Source organism: Macadamia integrifolia, unplaced genomic scaffold, assembly GCF_013358625.1.
Source record: "Macadamia integrifolia cultivar HAES 741 unplaced genomic scaffold, SCU_Mint_v3 scaffold1783, whole genome shotgun sequence".
NCBI lineage: Eukaryota > Viridiplantae > Streptophyta > Magnoliopsida > Proteales > Proteaceae > Macadamia > Macadamia integrifolia.
Window position 1 is genome coordinate 114,478 of NW_024868349.1, and position 20,293 is coordinate 134,770.

At 40.5% G+C, this 20,293-nt stretch overlaps 1 protein-coding gene across 16 annotated transcripts in view; it reads left to right on the plus strand.

Moving 5' to 3' along the window:
- The window catches only part of LOC122064820, a 106,210-nt gene that overhangs the window by 67,744 nt on the left and 18,173 nt on the right, over positions 1 to 20,293 (plus strand). For all 16 annotated transcript variants that reach the window (XR_006135837.1, XR_006135836.1, XR_006135835.1 and 13 more), the window contains 2 exons: positions 13,703 to 13,751; positions 18,993 to 19,063. Coding sequence is in view for 12 of the 16 variants with exons in the window: in XM_042628596.1 (XP_042484530.1) it covers positions 13,703 to 13,751; positions 18,993 to 19,063 (120 nt within the window). In the remaining 4 variants the exon portion in view is untranslated. The remainder of the gene's footprint in view (positions 1 to 13,702; positions 13,752 to 18,992; positions 19,064 to 20,293) is intronic.

A 20,293-nucleotide genomic window follows, 5' to 3' on the forward strand; every position in this document is an offset into this window, starting at 1 on the left:
AAGGGGCAAATGGGGAAACTTACAAGGCGGAAGCTGAGGACTCTGGCAAAGTAAGTGAAGGAGATGATGAGCCTCCCAGTTGAGACATTACTCGGCGGAATGTTGTAATATCCTCCCTAGTAAGGGAACTGTGCTCTGCCTATGGACTAGGAGCAGACCCTGTAGTAGCATGCTCGGCCTCAACAATATGGGCTCTAGCTCCCCCACTACGTCCACCACGAGCACCACTAGTACCACCACGCATGCCAGGAGGTCGACCATGAAAAACCTAGCATCTCTCTTTAGTATGCTCAGACTTCCCACAATGATCACAGCGTCTGTCATCCTCACGGGGTGGGCATTAGCCTTGGCCACCACCACTCCAATCTCTCTGAGAGCTAGTAGTATGAGCTAACCACTCAAGGGAAGGAACATGTCCTATGGCCACCCACCTGGTCTCCTCACTCTGCAAATAGCTACACTCCTCATCAGGGGATGGAAGTGGAGACCGGCCCAATATCTATGTCTGGATCAGCTCATACTCGGGATTCAACCCACCAAGCAAAATAGGAACCTGTAACATACCCTAGCTTTCCCCTACTCCGCAAGGAAAGCTTCACAGAATGAGCCAAATCCAAATAGTTGGTGTTGTCCAACTTCACGATAAAGATTTGAGTATGTGGGTTATCAAAAACCATAGAAGTAGGAGGAACACTACTCGATACACTGGCTGAAGCATCACTAAAGAGGGCTCCAAGGCACTATCTTCTGACATTTTGTGGATGAGGAGTCACAAACACAATGGGGAGTACACACTCTACCCAAAAAAGTCCTTCCCAGATACTTAGAGATAAATCCCACAAGGGAAGAAACACAATAACTAAGGAGAAAAACTAGATCAAGGCATACTAATAGCAGCAAGATAGATCATACCACTTCACAAGACCCAACAAATGCATCTCACAATCCAATATGGCTGAAATCCATCATAAACACAACTTTGGAAGCCAGCAGAAAAGAAAATAGAGGAGGCGGTACTTGTAAATCAGTAGAAAAAGAGGTTGTGACCTCACACCTTTCTCTCCTTAGGACCGAGAGCTTAGGGACTTTGTAAAGGGGCCTTGGGCGATTCAATGGGCTATGCACCACCCCCAATGGTGGCTGGATGAGAGAGAGAAGGTTTTCAAAAACAGGAGGGTGGTAGTCATCGGTTGCCCAGAAAATGGTTCTAAAAGCTCCTCAACAGCTTCAATATTTCTAAAAAGCTCCTCAAGGGTTTGCTTTGAACTTCTTTCAAGCTCATCTCATGAATACTTCATGTCTTTTCACATAATGATCTCTTCCTTGAAACCCCTTTGTAACCTAGGGTTCCAAAGAGAGGAAAAAGAACGAGGGAACGTGTAATCCGACTCTCAAACCAAGATCTTGTGCTCTGATACCAAGTTAGAATGTAAGGTTTGTGATTAAACAAGGGAGAAAGGTTAGAGAGGAAGATGAAGAAGAAGTATGGTAGAATATGTGTTGTGAGTAAAGTCTCACTAACACCAATATATTACTTCACTAACATATTTACAAGATATTACATACCTCCCTAAGGATACAAAGGAAAATAAAATATAACATGACAAATTACTAAACTACCCTTATAGAAACATAACTAATATCTCTAATAGTTGACTATTTTTTTCACTTGCCCTTTCTCTGCTTCTATCTGGAATAAGGTCCTTAGATCTTGCTGGCTGGCCCATAAAACTATCCTCCCTCTTTCTAAAGAATGGATTTGGGTTGACATGACTTCTGATTGATCTACCATCTGTGACGCAGTTGGTTGGGAAGCTTACCTTTGGTGCCACCATCAACCATATTATGATGGAGCGTAATTTTTGAAGATGGACTCCTAATTCGCATTCTTTCAATAATATTTGGAATGCAATCTTCTTTGTTGTCAGCTCCGAACTTGGATGTCTTCGTCATCGCCCTGTTTGTGATTCCCTGAGGAACAGGCTCACTATTGTCTTGTGGGGCCTCCCCCTACCATTATCTCCCCTCCTTTAGTTGGCCTTTCTGCCCCTTGTTGTGTTCTTCCCTCCTTTGAGGGTTTGTTCCTTTTACACCCTCTCTGTCTCTATTCCTTGTATATTCTACCTTTTGGTGATGAAATTATTTATTCATCCAAAAATAAATAAATAAATAAAGGAATCGGGATCATGTCGGGGGATTGGTAGACTCCAGTTCCAATTCCTGCCCAATTTTGGAGCAGTGCAGAGGAGCAGGTATAAGAGGCTGATCCAAGATTATAAAAAGAAATCATGCATGATGAACATATGGTCTGATCTCTTGCATGATGGACATTTGGCGTGATATATAGCATTAAAAAATAGAAGAAGTCCTCTGGACAATCCAAGGGAGAGGGGAGGGGTAGGGAGAACCAAATTGCTGGAGATGTAAAGGGAGGGGGACGGGGAGCAAGAGGGAGAGAGGGAAGGGGGGAGAAACAAAGAGGGGGAATGGGAGTTGCAGGGATGGGGGGTGAGGAGAAGAGGAGAGAGGACTCGCTAAGTTGAAGAGCACCATGACTGAAGTCTACGGAGTAGCAGAGCACCATAGTTTCAGATTCGTAACCTTCCACTCTAAGGACGTGATGGGACATCTTTCTCTCTCATAGAGGGAACCGGGTAGAGAACTACCTCGATGACTTAGAAGACCCCTCCAGTGATTCTCAATCACACTCTTTGTTTTTGGTTGAAACCTATGATGTAGATCAAAAGAGGTACCAAGACAAATATTCACTCCGGAACAAGTCCAAATCCAAGTCTAATGAGTTGAGTGAGTAGCCTAATAGGTTATATGGGTCATGGGCTGGGAGTTTTTGTGTTTTCTATTGTAATGGGCCTATTTTGAAAGCCTATATATGAAGGATAAGTGGGCTATACGAATTTAACTTGTTTGAGAGGAATAATGACTTGTGTTTATTGCCGACGGCCTAGCCCATCCCTTCCCCTCCCTTCCCCTGACCTGAAATCACCTCATGCCTAGCGCACCTCTGGCAATCTTCACCGCTGGCACCCCCCTCCAATCCTTCCCTGCCCCTTTCATGATCCTATGATCCCTATCAAAAATCCTCTTGCTTCTCTTCTTCACACCTCTAACTCCTCTTGCCTCCCTCCTCCTCCCTGCCCTTCCTTCTCCTACCCCTGCCCTTCCTTCCTCCCGTCCTAAACTCTGGTCCTTTGTAGCCTGATCCCCTTCCCTTCCCCCAATAGATAGCCATTCCCTAGTTTTTATGCCCCCCTTTGTTATCAATGACAAGAAAGTAGGCCTCCATCCCTCTGGGCTCCTGGAACCTGAGATTGCCAAATGGAAGCACTGTATGATTGGACACTTGCTTGGCAGCCGCCCCCCTTTCAGCATCGTCAAGCTCTTGCTCACCAAACAATCGCGCCCTTCTGGTCTAATGCCCTCATATTTCCTCCACAACTTCAGTTGAATCAGACAAGCTCAAGGCTTTTATATAATTAAAACTGGAAGTGAGACTACTAACACATAACAAATTAGTAGGAAAGGATGGACCATGTAAAAGTGTTGAAAGAGATAAAATATAGGATTACAACTAACAGAGCCCTTTCCCAAAATAGTGGAACGAGTCCTGTTAGCCAATCTGACCTTACCATACCAGAACAGTTGGAAGTTGAGAGGAGTAAGATTTGAGACTAAGGAGAAAGGAAGAAGAGAGGAGAAAGAGAGAAATGAGAGCTTAACGTGTGTGAGCTCTATTGCTCACCTCACATATATTAGTTTCTAATAATGATTTAGGGAATTACACATTCCTCCCTAGGGAGGTGAAAGGAAAATAAAAGGAAATAGAAAATAGGACAACATAACATAAACTCAATTCCTAAAGTACCCCTATTACATACATTCCAACACTCCCCCTCAAGTTGGAGAATAAATATCATACATTCCAGCTTGCATAAGAGGGAACTGAACTGGTGAGGAATGAGACCTTTGGTGAAGATTTGCTAACTGATCACCTGTCTTCACAAAGGGCATGCAAATGTTGCCAGTGTCAATTTTTTCTTTGATGAAATGTCGGTCCACTTCAATGTGCTTGGTTCTATCATGATGTACTGGATTATGGGCAATGCTTATAGCAGTTTTATTATCACAATAGAGACGCATAGGTCCGTCAGTATCATATCCCAACTCAATAACTAGTCGTCTCAACCAAATGAGTTCACAAACTCCATAAACCATTGCCCCGTACTCTGCCCCTGCACTACATCTAGCTACAACAGACTGTTTCTTGCTCCGCCATGTAACCAAATTACCACCTATAAATGTGCAATAGCTAGAAGTAGATCGTCTGTCAGAGATGGATCCAGCCCAATCAGCTTCAAACTAACCTTCTATCCTCAAGTGTTTGTTCTGAGCATATAAAAGTCCTTTTCCCGGAGAGGACTTTAAGTATCTAAGGATGCAATACACAACATCCAAGTGCCCATTCTTGGGAGCATGCATAAATTGGCTTACTACTCCCACTACATAAATGATATCTGGGCGAGTCAGAGACAGATCTATCAGCTTCCCCACTAACCTCTGGTATTTTCCTGCATCAACAAGACAAGAACCACAATCTTCTCCTAACTTGTGATTCTGCTCAATAGGAGAACTTGCCAGTTTACACCCCAACATCCCTATTCCCTTCAACATAACACAAATTTTATTTGGCAAATGTTGATTCCCTTCTTAGATCTTAATACTTTAATCCCCAAGAAGTATTTCAAGTGTCGCAGGTCTTTGATCTCAAATTGTTTGTCTAAATAAGCTTTCAGCCTAGTTATCTCATCACTGTCATCTCCAGTCACCACAATATCATCAATATAGACAATCAACGCTGTGATAGTACCATTACCTCTCCAGGTAAATAATGTGTGATCTGCTTGACTTTGAGACTACCCATTCTTTAAGATGGCTTGCTTGAACCTCTAGAACCAAGCTCTTGGTGATTGCTTGAGACCATATAGAGCCTTCTTTAGGAGGCACAACTTACCATCAGCTGCTGAGAATTTGAAGCCAGGAGGGGGTTGCATATACACTTCCTCCTCTAAGTCACCATGGATGAAGGCATTCTTCACATCTAACTGACATAAGACCAATCTCTGTTTGTTGCCACAGACAAAAAAACTCTTATAGAGTTGTGTTTGGCCACAGGAGCAAAGGTCTTCTGATAATTAATTCCATAGACCTAACTGTACCCTTTGGCCACAAATCTTGCCTTGTACCTCTCAAAAGCACCATCTGATCAGTACTTAATCGTATAGACCCACCTACATCCAATTGGAACTCTTCCCTTGGGAAGATCAATGAGTTTCCAAGTGCCATTCTTCTCAAGAGTCATCGTTTGCTCAGACATGGCTTGTTTCAACTTGGGGTCTGCCATACCCTTAATAACTGTTTTAGGGAAGGAAGCAGAAGAAAATATAGTAGTAAAGGAAACACCTGTAGGAGAGAGAGCATCATAGGAGACAAACTGGGCTATAGGATTAGTATAAGCTCTCTTGCCCTTTTGAGCAGCAATAGGGAGGTTTAACTTAGAAGGAGAAGAAATGTTACCTAACTGAGGAGGATGGAACTCAGGATGTGGAATCAAAAAGGACTCTTGGCAGGTCTTCTTTGTCCTTCTTGTGTATACAATGACCAGTGCCTTCTCTATACAAGGCCCACCAGTCTCCACAGTGTCAATATCATCCACCTCTTTATATCTCCCAATATCAAAAGAGAAAGGAGTAAGAGACAAAGGAGTAAGAAATGGAATAGTATCAACATCCTTTTCACTTGCATTCCCATTCTCCCCTTGAAGAGGATGCTGAGGAGCAAACAAAGGCACAAACTCAAGAAAGGTGACATCTTTGGAAAGAAATCGCCTACAAGAGGAAGGGTGATAACACTTGTAGTCTTTGGTAGTAGAAGAATACCCAAGGAAGAGGCATTTGAGAGCCTTGGGATCAAGTTTTGTGCGGGAGGATTTGTTAACATGCACATAACAAATACAACCAAACCCTCGGGGAGGAAGGGAAAAAGCAGAAGACTGAGGGGACAAGAGTGCAATGGGGTTTTGGGACCCAAGATTCTTAGTAGGCATGCGATTGATGAGAGATGCAGCAGTAAGGACAACTGCAGACCAAAAATTTTTAGTAACATGCATACCAAATAGAAGGCTTCTACCAACTTCTAACAAATGGCGATTTTTCCTCTCAGCCACCCCACACACGCAAGCTGATGGATAATACTATTGTCAATGAAAAAATCCTATAGGCCACCATACATGTACTCCCCCCCATTATCAGATTGGACAATTTTGATCCAGGTTTCAAACTGGGTGTGGACAATTTTATAAAAGTTTTTGAAGGCATCATAAACCTCACTTTTCTGTTTTATAAGAATAGTCTAAGTGCAACGAGAGAAATCATCAAGAAATGAAACAAAGTAATGATGGCCAAATAAAGAGATAGTAGGACAAGGCCCTCAGACATCAGTATGCACAATGTGAAAGGGAACAACAGATTTACTACCATGATATGGATAAGAGGAACGACAATGTATAGCAAAATACATGGTTCACAATGAAATACCTGAGAAGAAGAAAAAGACGTAAACAAATGAGGTAATTGTTTCCTCATAACAACAAAAGATGGATGTCCCAAACGTTGATGCCAAAGCATCACAGAATCCATAGAGCTACTATCACTACGACCACATGCATAGGACTATGGTGTAGTAAAAAAATATGATTGGGGCTTAAGGCGATAGAGTCTGCTCTCCTCACATCCACTGCCAATAATCCTCTTTGTCACCAAATCCTGTAAAAGACAATGGGAAGGGAAAAAAGTGATACAACAATTTAAAGACTTAGTCAAATTACTCATAGACAAAAAGTTCAAGGTAAGGTTAGGGACATAGAGAACTGACTTAAGTGAAATAGAAAAAGTAATAGGAATATTGCCTTTACCGGAAACTGAGGAAAGGGTACCATTAGCCACCCGAATCATATCCTTACCTGGACAAATGGAATAAGAATTATAATAGTGAGACGTATTAGCCATGTGGTCAGTGGCCCCAGAGTCAATAACCCATGACGTAGCTGTGAAAGGTGCAGATGAGGTGACATGCATAACAGAAATTGAGGCATCCTGTGAGGTAGATCGACTATTAAGCTGAGAGCTTGAGACATGAACCGGCGGAGCATTGCAATATCATCACTAGAGAAGTAGCTGGTATCTTCCTGTGAGGGTCCTCAAGGATTAGTCTCTGTCACAATAGCATAGGCTATAGCCCCACCTCGGCGACCACCACATCTACTAGTAGACCCATCACGTGTACTAGGGCGGCCATGGAGCACCCAGCACCTATCCCGAGTGTGCCCAGGTTTCCCGCAATGATCACACTATTGGGGATGGAAGGGGTGACCGTCCCAAAATCTGTATCCGGATTTGCTCATAATCCAAGTTTAACCCTCTTAGTAAAATCAGAACTCTCTTCTTTTCAAGGGACCTGTAGACCTTGGCTTCATTATCGGGATTGGACAACTGAAGGTCTCGATAATGATCATATTCTTCCCTCAGTCCCACAACAGTGTTATAATAGTCAGAGATAGTCCTGTTTCCCTGCTTCATCGAGAGTCTTCTAAAGGAGTTGATAGACCTTAACAGAGTCACCCACCCTGTCATAGGTCTTAGAGACACTGTCCCAAATATCCTTAGCAGTTTCCTTCTGGATAAATCATCTACCAATCTCAGGTTTCATGGAAAAAATGAGCCAAGTTATAACAATGGAATTCACAGTTTTCCATTTATGATATTCTGGATTGGAGACAGCCGGAGCCTTGATAGTTCCATTAATATATCCAATTTTCCCTCAACTCCTCAAGGATAACTTTACAGAGTGTGACCAATCCAAGTAATTGGTGCTTTCCAACTTGACAAGGGAAATTTGAGTGTTGGGGTTGTCAAAGACAATCTGGCTGTGATTGGTACTATTCGACCCAGCTGAGGTGGCTTCCAAAGGTTCAATGAGGTCAGACATGGTGAGTGGATACAACCACGGCTGGAGATCCAAAGCAAGGGGTAACACAATACCCAAATACTTCCTTCTCGGAACCAGAAAAAAAAAAAAAAAAAAAAAAAACCAAGCAAAAACAAACTTTAAGCTTGAGTAAGACCAATTTAATCCACTAGTAACTGTAGTAATTCATTCCAAAATCACACATGCATCATAGGATAGCGTACATTCAAAAGGAAAACAACCCAAGAACATCATATAGGTCATTTCAGACCATAAAAGCATAAAACAGAGTACCAGCGATACCTGGCAGCAAGCATGAATATGAGTTGTGCTCTAACAACACCACAACTCTTGAACCGCAGCTTAGGATGGCCAAACCAGGGGCCTTGGGCGACACCTACAAGCCTAGCCCCATCCCTAACAGCTAGTTGAGGAGAGAGAAAGAGAAAGTCCAAGGGGGAGCTGGCGGTAATGCTGGACAAGGACCAAAAATGTGTTTTAAGCTCAAAAGGTCCTTGTAATGCTTCAATCTCTCTCTAAGAGTCTTCAAGATGCTTCTAAAGCTTCATTAGGTCACCTTGTTGAATTTCTTTACATAGTATAGCCTCTATTGGACCCCTTTATTTTCTAGGGTTCCAAAAGAATCTCAAAGGATGAGAGGAAGAACCTTAGTCGACTCTCAAACTCCTTATAGTTCTGATACCAAGTTGAAAGTTGAGAAGAGTAAGATTTGAGACTATGGAGAAAGGAAGAAGAGGTAGTGAGGAGAGGGAGAGACGATGAGAGGAGAAAGAGAGAAATGAGAGCTTAACGTGTGTGAGCTCTATTGCTTACCTCACATATATTAGTTTCTAATATTGATTTAGGGAATTACACATTCCTCCCTAGGGAGGTGAAAGGAAAATAAAAGGAAATACAAAATAGGACAACATAACATAAACTCAGTTCCTAAAGTATCCCTATTACATACATTCCCACAAGAATAGGAAGTATATTGAGAGAAAAGATTCAAAGACCTTGTCATGTGATCTGATGCCCCAGAGTTAATAATCCATAGGGTAGATTAGACAGAAGTACTATGACCATGGAAATAGATACTTGAACTGGATGGAGTGGCGTGAGAAGAAATCATTGTTGCAAATGCAGGAGGCTCCATACGAGTCAGAAGACGCCGAAAAGCAATAAGCTCATCAGATGATAGAGACGTTGTTGAGATGTTTGGTGCAGAATCAGAGTCAGAGTAGAGTCAGAAGCCTCTGTATGGTTGGTGATGCGGATCTGGGTTCCAAAAGTTGGACTCAGATTGCTTAGGGCCCACTTAATTAATAAATAGCGCAATTTTATAACCAGATATCCAAGAGAGTGGCAGTTCTGTAAATAAATGGAAGCTTAAGGGAGGGTGGCAGTTATGTAATTACATGAGAACTTCAAGGGAGTGGCAGGCTTTTAATTAGACTGAAATTGTGACATAAGCAAAGGGGTACAATATGCTAGTAGAAAGGGTAGTTCAGGAAATTACAAATAATGTTAGGACAAAGGAGAATAATAAGGCAGGGTAATATGGTCAAACCAGGGGGTTAAATGCTCTAAACAACCCACGATTCCATCTTCTCCTTCCTTGGTTGACCTGCAAGAGTAGAAGAGGCAGCGGCTTGCGATGGAGCTTTCTTCTTCAAATCTTCTCCGTTAGGCCTGAAATTTCAGGCGTAGGGTCTCAAGGGAAAACTCTTCCAAACCCACATGGTAGCTACTCAGGTCGGCAGGCAGACAAACAAGCAGCAACAGATCTGGACAGAGAAGGATCTTGCATGCAAGAAGGAAATTTCATGCGGTTGCTTCAGCAGGCCTTGGATGGCCCTGCAATTCTGGTCGAAGGTCGCCCTAGTGGTCCTTAAGAAACCCCTCCAAAGGACTTGAGTTTTCGCTAACTGGTTGGAGAGTTCTGGCCAAAGTTGATTGTAGCTCAAACCTTGATAATGGTGATCGATCTTGGGACCTGTGGCTGCACTTCAACCTGAACTTTGTGGCTGGTCTTGGATCTTCAATCACGCTTCTACGCATGCTTAAATCACTCTCACGAAAGCTGAACAAAAAATAAAGAGGGAGAAGAGAATCGAGGGAGGGGTTGAGAAAGGGGAAAGAAGAAGGATTTCAAAGGGAGTTAGAGAAGATTTCAGAGAGGGATAGGGAAGAGGAGAAGCAATCACGGTAGCCATAAACATCCTTTCCATTTTTCAATTTTCAAATATGAGTTCTTCACTATTGTATTACATGGCTATAAAGAGAAAATCAAAGCATAAAATTGGTAGTTTATTAAAATGGAAACTAACCTAACTGGCAACTGAAAATAAAAATTCAATCTAAATAAAAATACTACCAGACTAATTTCTAACTAAAAAGGAATGCAAATAAGGAATCAAATCAAAAGATAATTTTCTAAACCCATCGCTCAACTACATTAGTTGGCCTAACCAGGATTACCACGACCCTTTCCACGGCCTTTACCAGATGTATCAGCAGGCGGCCATGGAGATTCCAAGTGCTCCTTGGTATGATGCTCCTTACCATAGTAGTCGCACTTCACAGATGCTTTGGTAGAGGAGCCACCAGACTATGGAGCTATGCTGTAGGACAGAGTGCCAAAGGCAAAAGCAGATTTCTCTATGGGAGTGGCAATAGGTTGTGGGAGTATATTAGTACACAGAGGCTATCCTTAAGTTGTATCATAGAGTAGGCTTGCTTCAAAGTAGGAAAGGGTGACCGACTCAAAACATGAGCCCATAATTGGTCGTATTCCACATTCAGCCCTGCCAGAAAATCATGGACTCTAATCTTTCCTTCCTGTTTTTGGAAGACACTGACATCAGCTGAAGTGGTGCAAACATACTCCTTAGTCCTCATAAAAGTCCAACTCATGCCACAAAGTTCGCAACTCATGATAGTTTTATGACAAAGTTAGTCCCTTTTGATTCATATCGTGAACCTTTTGGTGAAGTTCGAATACCTGAGCTTGATTCCTAATCTGGGAATAAATGTCCTGTGTAGACCTTCTTATCTTCACAGCAAAGTCAAGGAGGAGATATCCATGAGCAATCTGTGGCTGTATAGAGTTGACAAGGAAAGCCATAACAATAGAATTTTCCCACTCCCATTTATCAATATCAGTACTTATGATAGGCCGCTTTGTGGTTCCAATAAGATACCCATAATAAGCATGAGATTTGATGGAGATACAACTTGAGCATGACCACATAAGATAGTTGGTACCATCAAGCTTGATAGCACATAGAGGGAATGTGGAAGAATGCTAGAGTTGTCACCACTGGTAGATGTGGTCAAGCTCGCAGATCTAGACATGGTTACCACTCAAGAGGTTGCAGAGGTGGCTGAAACAAACTAATATAGCCACTCCAGGAAGCAAAAGCACCAAAAAGCAAGGAGAACCTCAAATCCTAAAAACCCAAAAATAGATAGAGGTTTCAAAACCCTGAAGTGTTGATTTTCTCTAGATTGCGAACTAGAGGTGGAAAAATGGCTAGTACACACCACATAGCTGGTGAACAGAACCAGAGGAATGCATAATCAACATAGATCGATGCAAAAAAGCAAGGAAAACAAAACCCTAACATATAAAATTCAATTTGGGTGAAAACCCTAGATCGATAAGGTGAGAAAAGGGGCGGGGTCTCTAAAATCATTAGGAAAAGGAGATCTGAGAGCCCAGATAAGGAGAAGAGATGTGGTAAAGAGGCTCTCATTAGTTTAGAGAAGCACCACCATGAGAAGGAGGCGAGAGAGAGGGAGAGAGAGGTGGTGGTGGAGATGGAGGTGTTGGTTCTAAGAGAGGCAAGAAAGATAAGGTTAGGGTTAGGGTTTGGATCTCCCCTCTGATACCATGTTGAGAGGAATAATGACTTATGTCTAACTTGACATTATCCCTCTTTATTTATAATAATTGAGAGAATGTTCTAGAGTATTACAAGGACTAATAAACCCCTAAAGTACTTAAGGACCTGTTTGGATTCTAATAACATTCCTAAAAATCATTATTACAATTTGCAATATAACTAGATAGTTGCATCTAGTCCTCTAAAGTTGTGAAGCCTTTGGGATTTCAATAGGTTCTTTGGGATGTCAATAGGATACTTTTATTGTTACTTATGAAAGACTTTGAAAATGTAAAGTTCATTAAATATCTTGAAAAGAGACCCAATAGTCCTTGAAAATGTACAAGACATTAAAATCTAGGAGGAAGTTCCAATGAGGGTCTAGAAGCCTCTAAACGTCTCTATAAAAGGAGCTTCTCGTAAGCATGAAAAGTCATAATTTATATGAAACAAAGTTTATACATTTCTTCATTGAAAAACAAAGCTGCAGTGAGATTTTTTTCCTGGTGAGGGACTGGCTGGGGGGGTGTTGGTGAGATACTAGCCTAGGCTTGGGGTGGTACTTTTCAAGTGCCTATAAGAATATGAAATCAGAATTTAAATGAGATTAATATTATACAATTCTTCTGTGAGAAACAAAGTTGCAGTGAGATCCTGTTTCTCATGAGAGACTGGGGGTGGGGGGGTGATTGGTGAGATACTAGCCTAGGCTTGGGGTGAGACTCTTCTATCTTATTTCCTCTATTTTTCCCATGTAAACATCAAGTAAGTTTTGAAGTTGTTTAGTCGTTCTTTTGTTTATGTAAAGGTTAATTGAAGATAATTCCTACTATGCATCATCTCTTATTCAAATCTGAAGTTTCTCTTAAATCTGATCACTTTTGGGTGCTGAGATCCCGTTATCTTGGATTGGTTCTAAAGCTTATCATTAGGTTAGACCAGTCTCTATTAATCTCCTTCTTTGGGTTTGTTGTAGAGGTATAGCAGGGGAGGGAGAGAGGAAGTGGAACAAATCAATTGCACACCACTAGAAGTAGTGAAGTGGCCTTTCAACACATTGGATGAAATCGATCGTTGTACGTAGGTCAAGTGGCTATTGCCTCTTTGGGTTTGAGGTAGAGGATCAGCAGGGATCACGATCATGGTCAGTGGTGATGGCATAAGGGAGAGGAGAGGGGAGGGAGAGATGTAACAGATTATGGTCGGTGGTGAAACAGCGATGGCAAGAGACAGAGAGGAGAGGAAAGAGGAGGGCTCGGTTTCTCAATTTTTTTTTTTTTGTTTTGTTTTGTTTTTTTATTTTTTCCCCCTTCCATCCAATTCATTAACCTATCCCATAAAGTGGATCGCTGGGATTAATTGTGATCCAGGCCAATTTTGCCAATCCAAATTGGAATCAAAATTGGTTAGGGCCGATTCTAGTCTCGATTCCGATTACTAAAATCTTGGTACTTTAACATGTTTATATGCAATGCATGCCCACTTTCAGTGAGCTTAGGTATACTGTTAATGAGGATGTTGGGATAAGTTTTATAAGATAACATTTCCCTACAGGGATCATTTGTTCCCAATTATGCTTCATAATTGCATATGTGATTGGCTGTCCTGCAATTGTTTCCCCAAATTCCTTCAATTTTCTACTTTCCAACAATTAATGAGCTTACATAATGTTGTGTCCATAGAAATATCTCACAGTGAAAAAGTGTCATGTTTTCTTCATGGTACTGGATATTTATGTTGTTTGTATAAGGGAGCAAGCCATTGAATTTTTGTAGGGCGATTTGGTGAGGCTTTTCGCTAATGATCAGAAGAAAATAACATGTGGTAAGTGTCCCAAATTGATATTTTCTTGGTTTATACTGTAAGGAGCCTTCCCAGAAAATTTTGAGACATTTGAAAGCAATCAAGATACTTATGTTATTTTATTGATATTACTCAATATAACTTTGTCATTACAACTTAAATTAATCTTTTGTTTCAAGTCCATGCAATTGTTCTCATTTGGGAGATTTTAACAGCATTCGCACACTTTAAAATAAGTTTGACCAGAATGATATTAGTCAATATAACTTTGTCATTACAACTTAAATTATAAAATAAGTTTGACCAGAACATAACTTTGCAAACTTCTTCGAAAACAAGAACATTTCTCTAAATGTTGATTTTGGAAAACTTATTGTGACTTAATGTTGATTTTTAATAACTTGATGTGGCTTATTGTTACTTTTTATTTTATGATAAGGAATATGTAGCATACTAAATAATGTTAGAAAAGAGGGAAAATAAAAACTAACACTTGGATTGCCTTTGCTCACTTATGCAATGCTTAGACGGGCCTTGTCGCCTAAACGCATAGTTACCCCTCTGCCGCCTTCGGTTGCCTTGTCGGCTTGACAACTATGATTACAAAATTAGCTAAGGTGATAGTGGTGGGCTATGTTTACTGGGAATTGCAAAGAATATAACCAAGGTTTAAGGTATCGGGTTTCGACCCTTGGGGAGACCGAAATTTTGATGAAACCAGAGAGTTTTTTCGGGTTTGGTGGAAACTTAGGTTTCGACCCCCAAACAGTGTTTTTTTGCCTTATTTTTTGTGTACATCCTATTTTAGACTTTTGTAACACATTCACATCATTAGTTTCATATAAAAAAAAAGTCAAATATATTGTAGGTAAATACATTTTCAAAAATGGAAAAAAAAATTAACATGCAAAAAAAAATAAAAAAAATTGGCCACCGTGAATGCATAGATCGGGTCCTCTTAAGTAACATATAAAAAATTTATATAATTCTACTCTATTTACAAGTATATTCTACAAAAAGATGATTTTTGGGGAACTCACCTTTTTTGTCAGAGTTGTCTTTCTTATGTAGATGAAGCTAGAACTACCCTTAGATTCAACTTTGTTAGGCAAAAAATGAAAATCTCCACTGTTTCCCCAAGTTTCCCACTCCTATGAGAAAAAACTAAGAAGAGAGTCGAATTCTGCTAAAGAAGGCTTGGGTTTCTTTTCAAACTAACTTATATAGGACCTAGTTCAACCCAAAGGGTCGAACAAGTTGGTTTGGTCTAAATTTCCGAAACATGGGAAATTTCGTCGATTTTGGTTGAAACATGTCAAAAAAGGTTAAAACCTATGACTTTTAAAAGTCACAGGACATATTGTTTCGACCCCTGAGGATACGGTTGAAACCTGCAAAATTTCGCAGGTTTAAATCGAGTTCTCGAATGATGGATATAACTACTGTGGTCTCACCACCTATTGTTGTCACACTCTGCCTCAATTTAGGCTAAGATATGCGGCACTGGATTCCTACCCCAATGAGCCTACTATACCCAGGATCACAGATGCAGTATCTTAATTTCACAAATGCCTCAAAGATCACAACTACAATCAAAATACACGAATAAAATCATATAAATATCATTAGTGATGTTCTGAAGTGATAAATTACAAATATACAAGATTCATTTGTTAACAACTCACAGGTATAATATTTACTTCTTACATATTCCATCAATATTTACATCAAAAGTAATAACTGAAATAACTGAAGTGATGTCCATTAGCATCCTGGTGCCTCACAAACACGCGCCTCGCAACCGTCGCCGAAGTCCAAACTTGCCTTAGCACCGGTTCCACCATCTAAAAATAGTAATCAACAAGGAGTGAGCTTCACAAGCCCAGTGAGGGGTGTGCATGCAAGCACACACAACAAATGATGCAATGCAGTTCCACACAAACATATGATGTATATGAATCCATTTATTATTTCATTTCCTTATTTCCATTACTAAGTTCGTCATTTGGTATAGGTGCTATGCAATGTAGGTCCCCAGTATGTCGGGCTCCAGGGATACAAGCTCTCTACATGCGGAAGTCTGCAAGTCCCAGAATCCTACACATCAGTCACCTGTGCTGTATCCACCTTCGAGTACAGTACGTCGTACTATGGATATGGTACTCTCAATAACATACCACCCTTTGGGATTAACCAGTACCTAACCCTCTACTGGCAAGGAGTGTAGCACTAGGGTCTTTGAATCCTATCCATATGCATTCTATATGCTTCCATGGCAATCAATATCATCCAAGCATACATCAATGGCCTTAACTGTAATACCGACCTCTGAGCCCACAGTGCCGGAATCCTACACATCGGCTACACTGTGCCTCAGACCGTCAATGTTACAATCATTACCACTCATCTATAACTACACAGTCATTGCAATCTCGGTAAAACATGCCACATGTGGAATTTATATATAATTGTATACAAAATACATCCAAAACAGAGTAAACACAACATTACACATGAGCATGCATAAATAAAATATAAAAGAAACACTCCTTAAAATAAGTCAAACACCCACGCACCTCAAATCCCAAATCACAAGTGCAATAGAATTCCCGCAATCAACTTCATATCCTCGACCGATTGTTTTAGGTTCCTAACCAATGGTGTATCATAGTATTAAACATTCATAACACCTAATATGACTGTATAAGTTCACTGCTGAACCCAAAACAACTCTTAACAGCCCATGTCCCAATCTCATTTAAAGTCTCGGAAAAGCCCTCGAACTACCCCTACCCATAGTGTTAATTTGGGTAAAAAGGTAGGGTATTAACCAACAAAAACAGAGGCTGATTGGGCTTAAAAACACCCTCCCGGTGGGAGACAACCGGCTGGCCACTTGCCCAACAGGCGGGTCGATTTCTGCAGAAATTTCTGCACTCCTACAAGTTGTTCTGCCAGTTTCCCTGGCTTGGGCTGCTCATGGCCAATGGGTATTGACCTTGGCAATGCGGGGAATGTGTTATATGGCCTCTAAGGCCATTTTACAGCCACTAACACAACTAATTACAGTATATATAATTGTATAACAGTATATTACCCAATTCACTAAACAAAAAACAGAATTGGATATGAACTGGGTAAATTGGGCGGCTGCAACCATTTTCCCTATAATCCTTCATTCAGTTCAGTTCAATTAAAGGGAATGCAGTAACCCCGGTCAAGTTTCGGTCCCAATTCAGCCCAATATTGGGTTTCAGAGAAGGAATTAAACCAATTAATGTCAATCTCCCAAATCTGAAAATTAATAGAATTCTGTCTATGCTTTTTGTGTAGAAATTCAGCAATATTCTACCTCAGTTTAGTCCCAATTTGCAAGAATTTCTCATGAATACTGAAACCCCTTTGGTTTAGGGTTTATAGGGATGAATTTACTTCAAATTACATCCCTGAACTCATACAAAACTTTGATTTTCAGTAATAGGTACTGAATTCAGTCCATAGGGACTCGAATTGCAGTCCCTACCTTACCGAAACTTCTAACGCTAGCTTACTATCTTTACTAACTCCACTGATTTCACAAAATTAGAGGGCAGCAGCACTTACTGGATGCAGGCAGCCCCAAATCGAGTCCTTCCTTCTCTTCTTCTTCTTCCTTTCTTTCTTTCCCCTCTGCTGTCCACCAAATTATGCAGGGAATAAGGTTAACAGAAGCTGCTTCTCTTATTTTATAATTCAGCCAAAGGGTCCTTGGGGCCCGTTTGGCTGAACACACCAGAATTACTTTTAAAAACTGATTTTATAAATATAACATTAAAACTAATTAAAATTAAAATTCTTATTTATGGACCCCACCAATTACTGACCCTATTAGGTTGGGTTTGATCAGTATTAGGACCTCAACATAGGGGGTAAGTACGAGGTTCAAGGGTGTAGGCATGTGGGCCCCACACAGAAAACCAATATTCCTGGATTCTGCTAGCCGAACCAGCCGGCCAGTTGGCAGTAGGGTATCCCACCGGTTTGCCCCCATTTTTAGTCCATTTGCTGTCCTACCTCTTGGGCTTGTGAGTCCACTCAATGTAGGACTGGTCCCACTCTTATTGGGCTATTTTGTGCTCCTTCCTTGGATCTGTGGGTCAGCCAAATTGTTTCTTTTACTTCTGTATTTCTTAGATCCACAGCAATACAACCTACTTCATGTTATGAGTTAGGCCATACCTTTGGACTCAGTTGCCTCCAGTTTAGGGTGTTACATTACCTGGACACTTCAAATTATGAGCCATGCATGTGTCTGGCACTTCATTTAAGCCAACAATAATGCAAGAAATGGAATCTTTGCCACACCATGTCTCAAATAGGTAAAGTTAATGGTTCTTCCTTCATATCATATTCTGTTTGAGTTCTCTCTCTATCTCTCTCTGATGCAGCACATGATAGGATTATGGATTTTTTTACAAGGCTGAACTACAATGAAAGGTGGTAAGGAATAGGGTATGGTTGAATGGGATTCATAAAAATATAAGAGAGTAGGGAAAGAGTAAGAAAAGATACTCTCATAATCATAACAGAGAAAAGTGAGTAACTAGAAGAAGAAAAAGAAAAGGAGAACAGGGAAGATACCTTTAGCCACAGACAACAATTCATAAACAACCAAACCACTTAAGAAAACTCAATTTCATTCAATCAGCTTGTATGGCCAGAGGACAGGGCACATGATTGCTTATGTAGAACTCGTAAAATCTGATCCCTGTTATGACTATAACGTCCCTATCCTTTATCTCTTCCTTTAGCTTTTTTCCAACTTCAAAAGTCAAAGTTTACTGTTACATACAGTAATATGCTCATAATGTGACGAGAAATAATCAAACCACTGGAATCTGAAAGAAAAAGCCTTCAAAAGATGTGGCTCAAAATGGTCAGGCCTCGACTTGGTTCAAGCCATGTAAGTGTAAGACTCATCAACTGTCAAGGGTTGGATATCTTGGTCTCTTCCAAGATATGCGAGCAAGCCAGACTTTCCCTACTATAGATTGTTGAATACAATTCTTGTGTTAGATTCCAGGATCAGGATATGAGTATTTTATCTTTGATCATACACAACTGGTCTCTTACCAAATTCACTCTATGGAAGGGAATAAAGGGGAATATAAATATGTGCAATTTGTAAGGTTATTCCAACTTAATTTTGGAAGGCAGTCAGTAAATGGTATAAATCTTTGACTTTCCTCCAAATCGCACCTCATTTTATGCAAACATGTGTAGATCCTGCAATGCAAGAAGAGATTGAAAAGCATCTTTCTGCTGGTCGAGCAACATTTAATGTCTTACTTTTGGTATGTTGGTTATGTTTTAGTTCTTCTTATTTGACATTCTAGTAGTGTATTTTCTCTCTCACTTTCTTCTCCATACATGAAAATTGCTCAAACAATTATTCACATTTACCTATTTGAAATAACGCTTCAAGCCTTTTCGGATTGAATTTCATTTTTAGGTGTCCAACTTGGACGGGCTGGGACTGGTATTTGAAAACCTAGACCCAACCTGAGTTCACTCATCCCTAGTCCTAGCCTGTCTAAGTCTGGCCAGGCCAAACTAAGCTTAGCCCAGCCCTGCCCATAAATTGAATATATCTATTAATGGGGGAATGATGGTGAGGTTTGAGGCCTGGCTGATCGCAAATAACTTTTGTGCATCTGCATATATAACCATGGTATATATCCATGTAAATTGGGATTGGGCCAGACTAGTTTGAGCTGGAGGCCTTAACCCTAACCCAGCCAACTTGACCTTGTGCTGGAATTTTTCAACCCCTTGCCTGGCCAATGGGCTGAAAATCCTTGCCTAAGCCCGGAAGAAATTTGGCAGGTTAAGATTGGTCTCAGTTTTTTTTGGCCCAAGTTTAACCCCCATTCATTGCAGTATGGAACTGACCTTAATTATATTTATAAATGTTACAGCCATGTTTATTATTCTAATAGTTGCTATTGATTGGGTTCCCTGTCCCGTTTGCACATTCTAGAAACTAGTTGAAGTCCATTATTTTGTATCCTAATGTTTAGAAATGTTGGTGTTATGTATGGGAAAAAATAGTTTGGTGTCACAAGTAACCTCCATGGGGGATACACCATTGTCAAGGTTTGTGATGTCATTTTGAGAGGGTGCAAAAGCTTGAGTTCATCACTTCAATGTATATCATATCCCCTTGCATTATTATTATTATTGCTATTATTTTTCCCCAATTGGGAAGGGGAAGCTGGTCAGAGGTTAGTTTGTAGTGTAGACGGGGCTTGGATACAGGTGTGTCGTACAAATCCCAGACAGCTTACCAACTTAACAATCTGACATCTTCATTGTTGGCTGTAACTTATGGTGTGTCACGGTCATAGGATGACGAGTGAATAACTAAAAAATTTCCAAAGATATATGAACATATGCTTGATATTATATCTTATCTCAACACTTTTAAGAATTTATTGGAAAATTTTTCAAATTTGAAAAATGGAATAGAATTTTTTATTGTCATATTTATGTATTCATATAAAATTTCAGGTTTTTTGAATTTT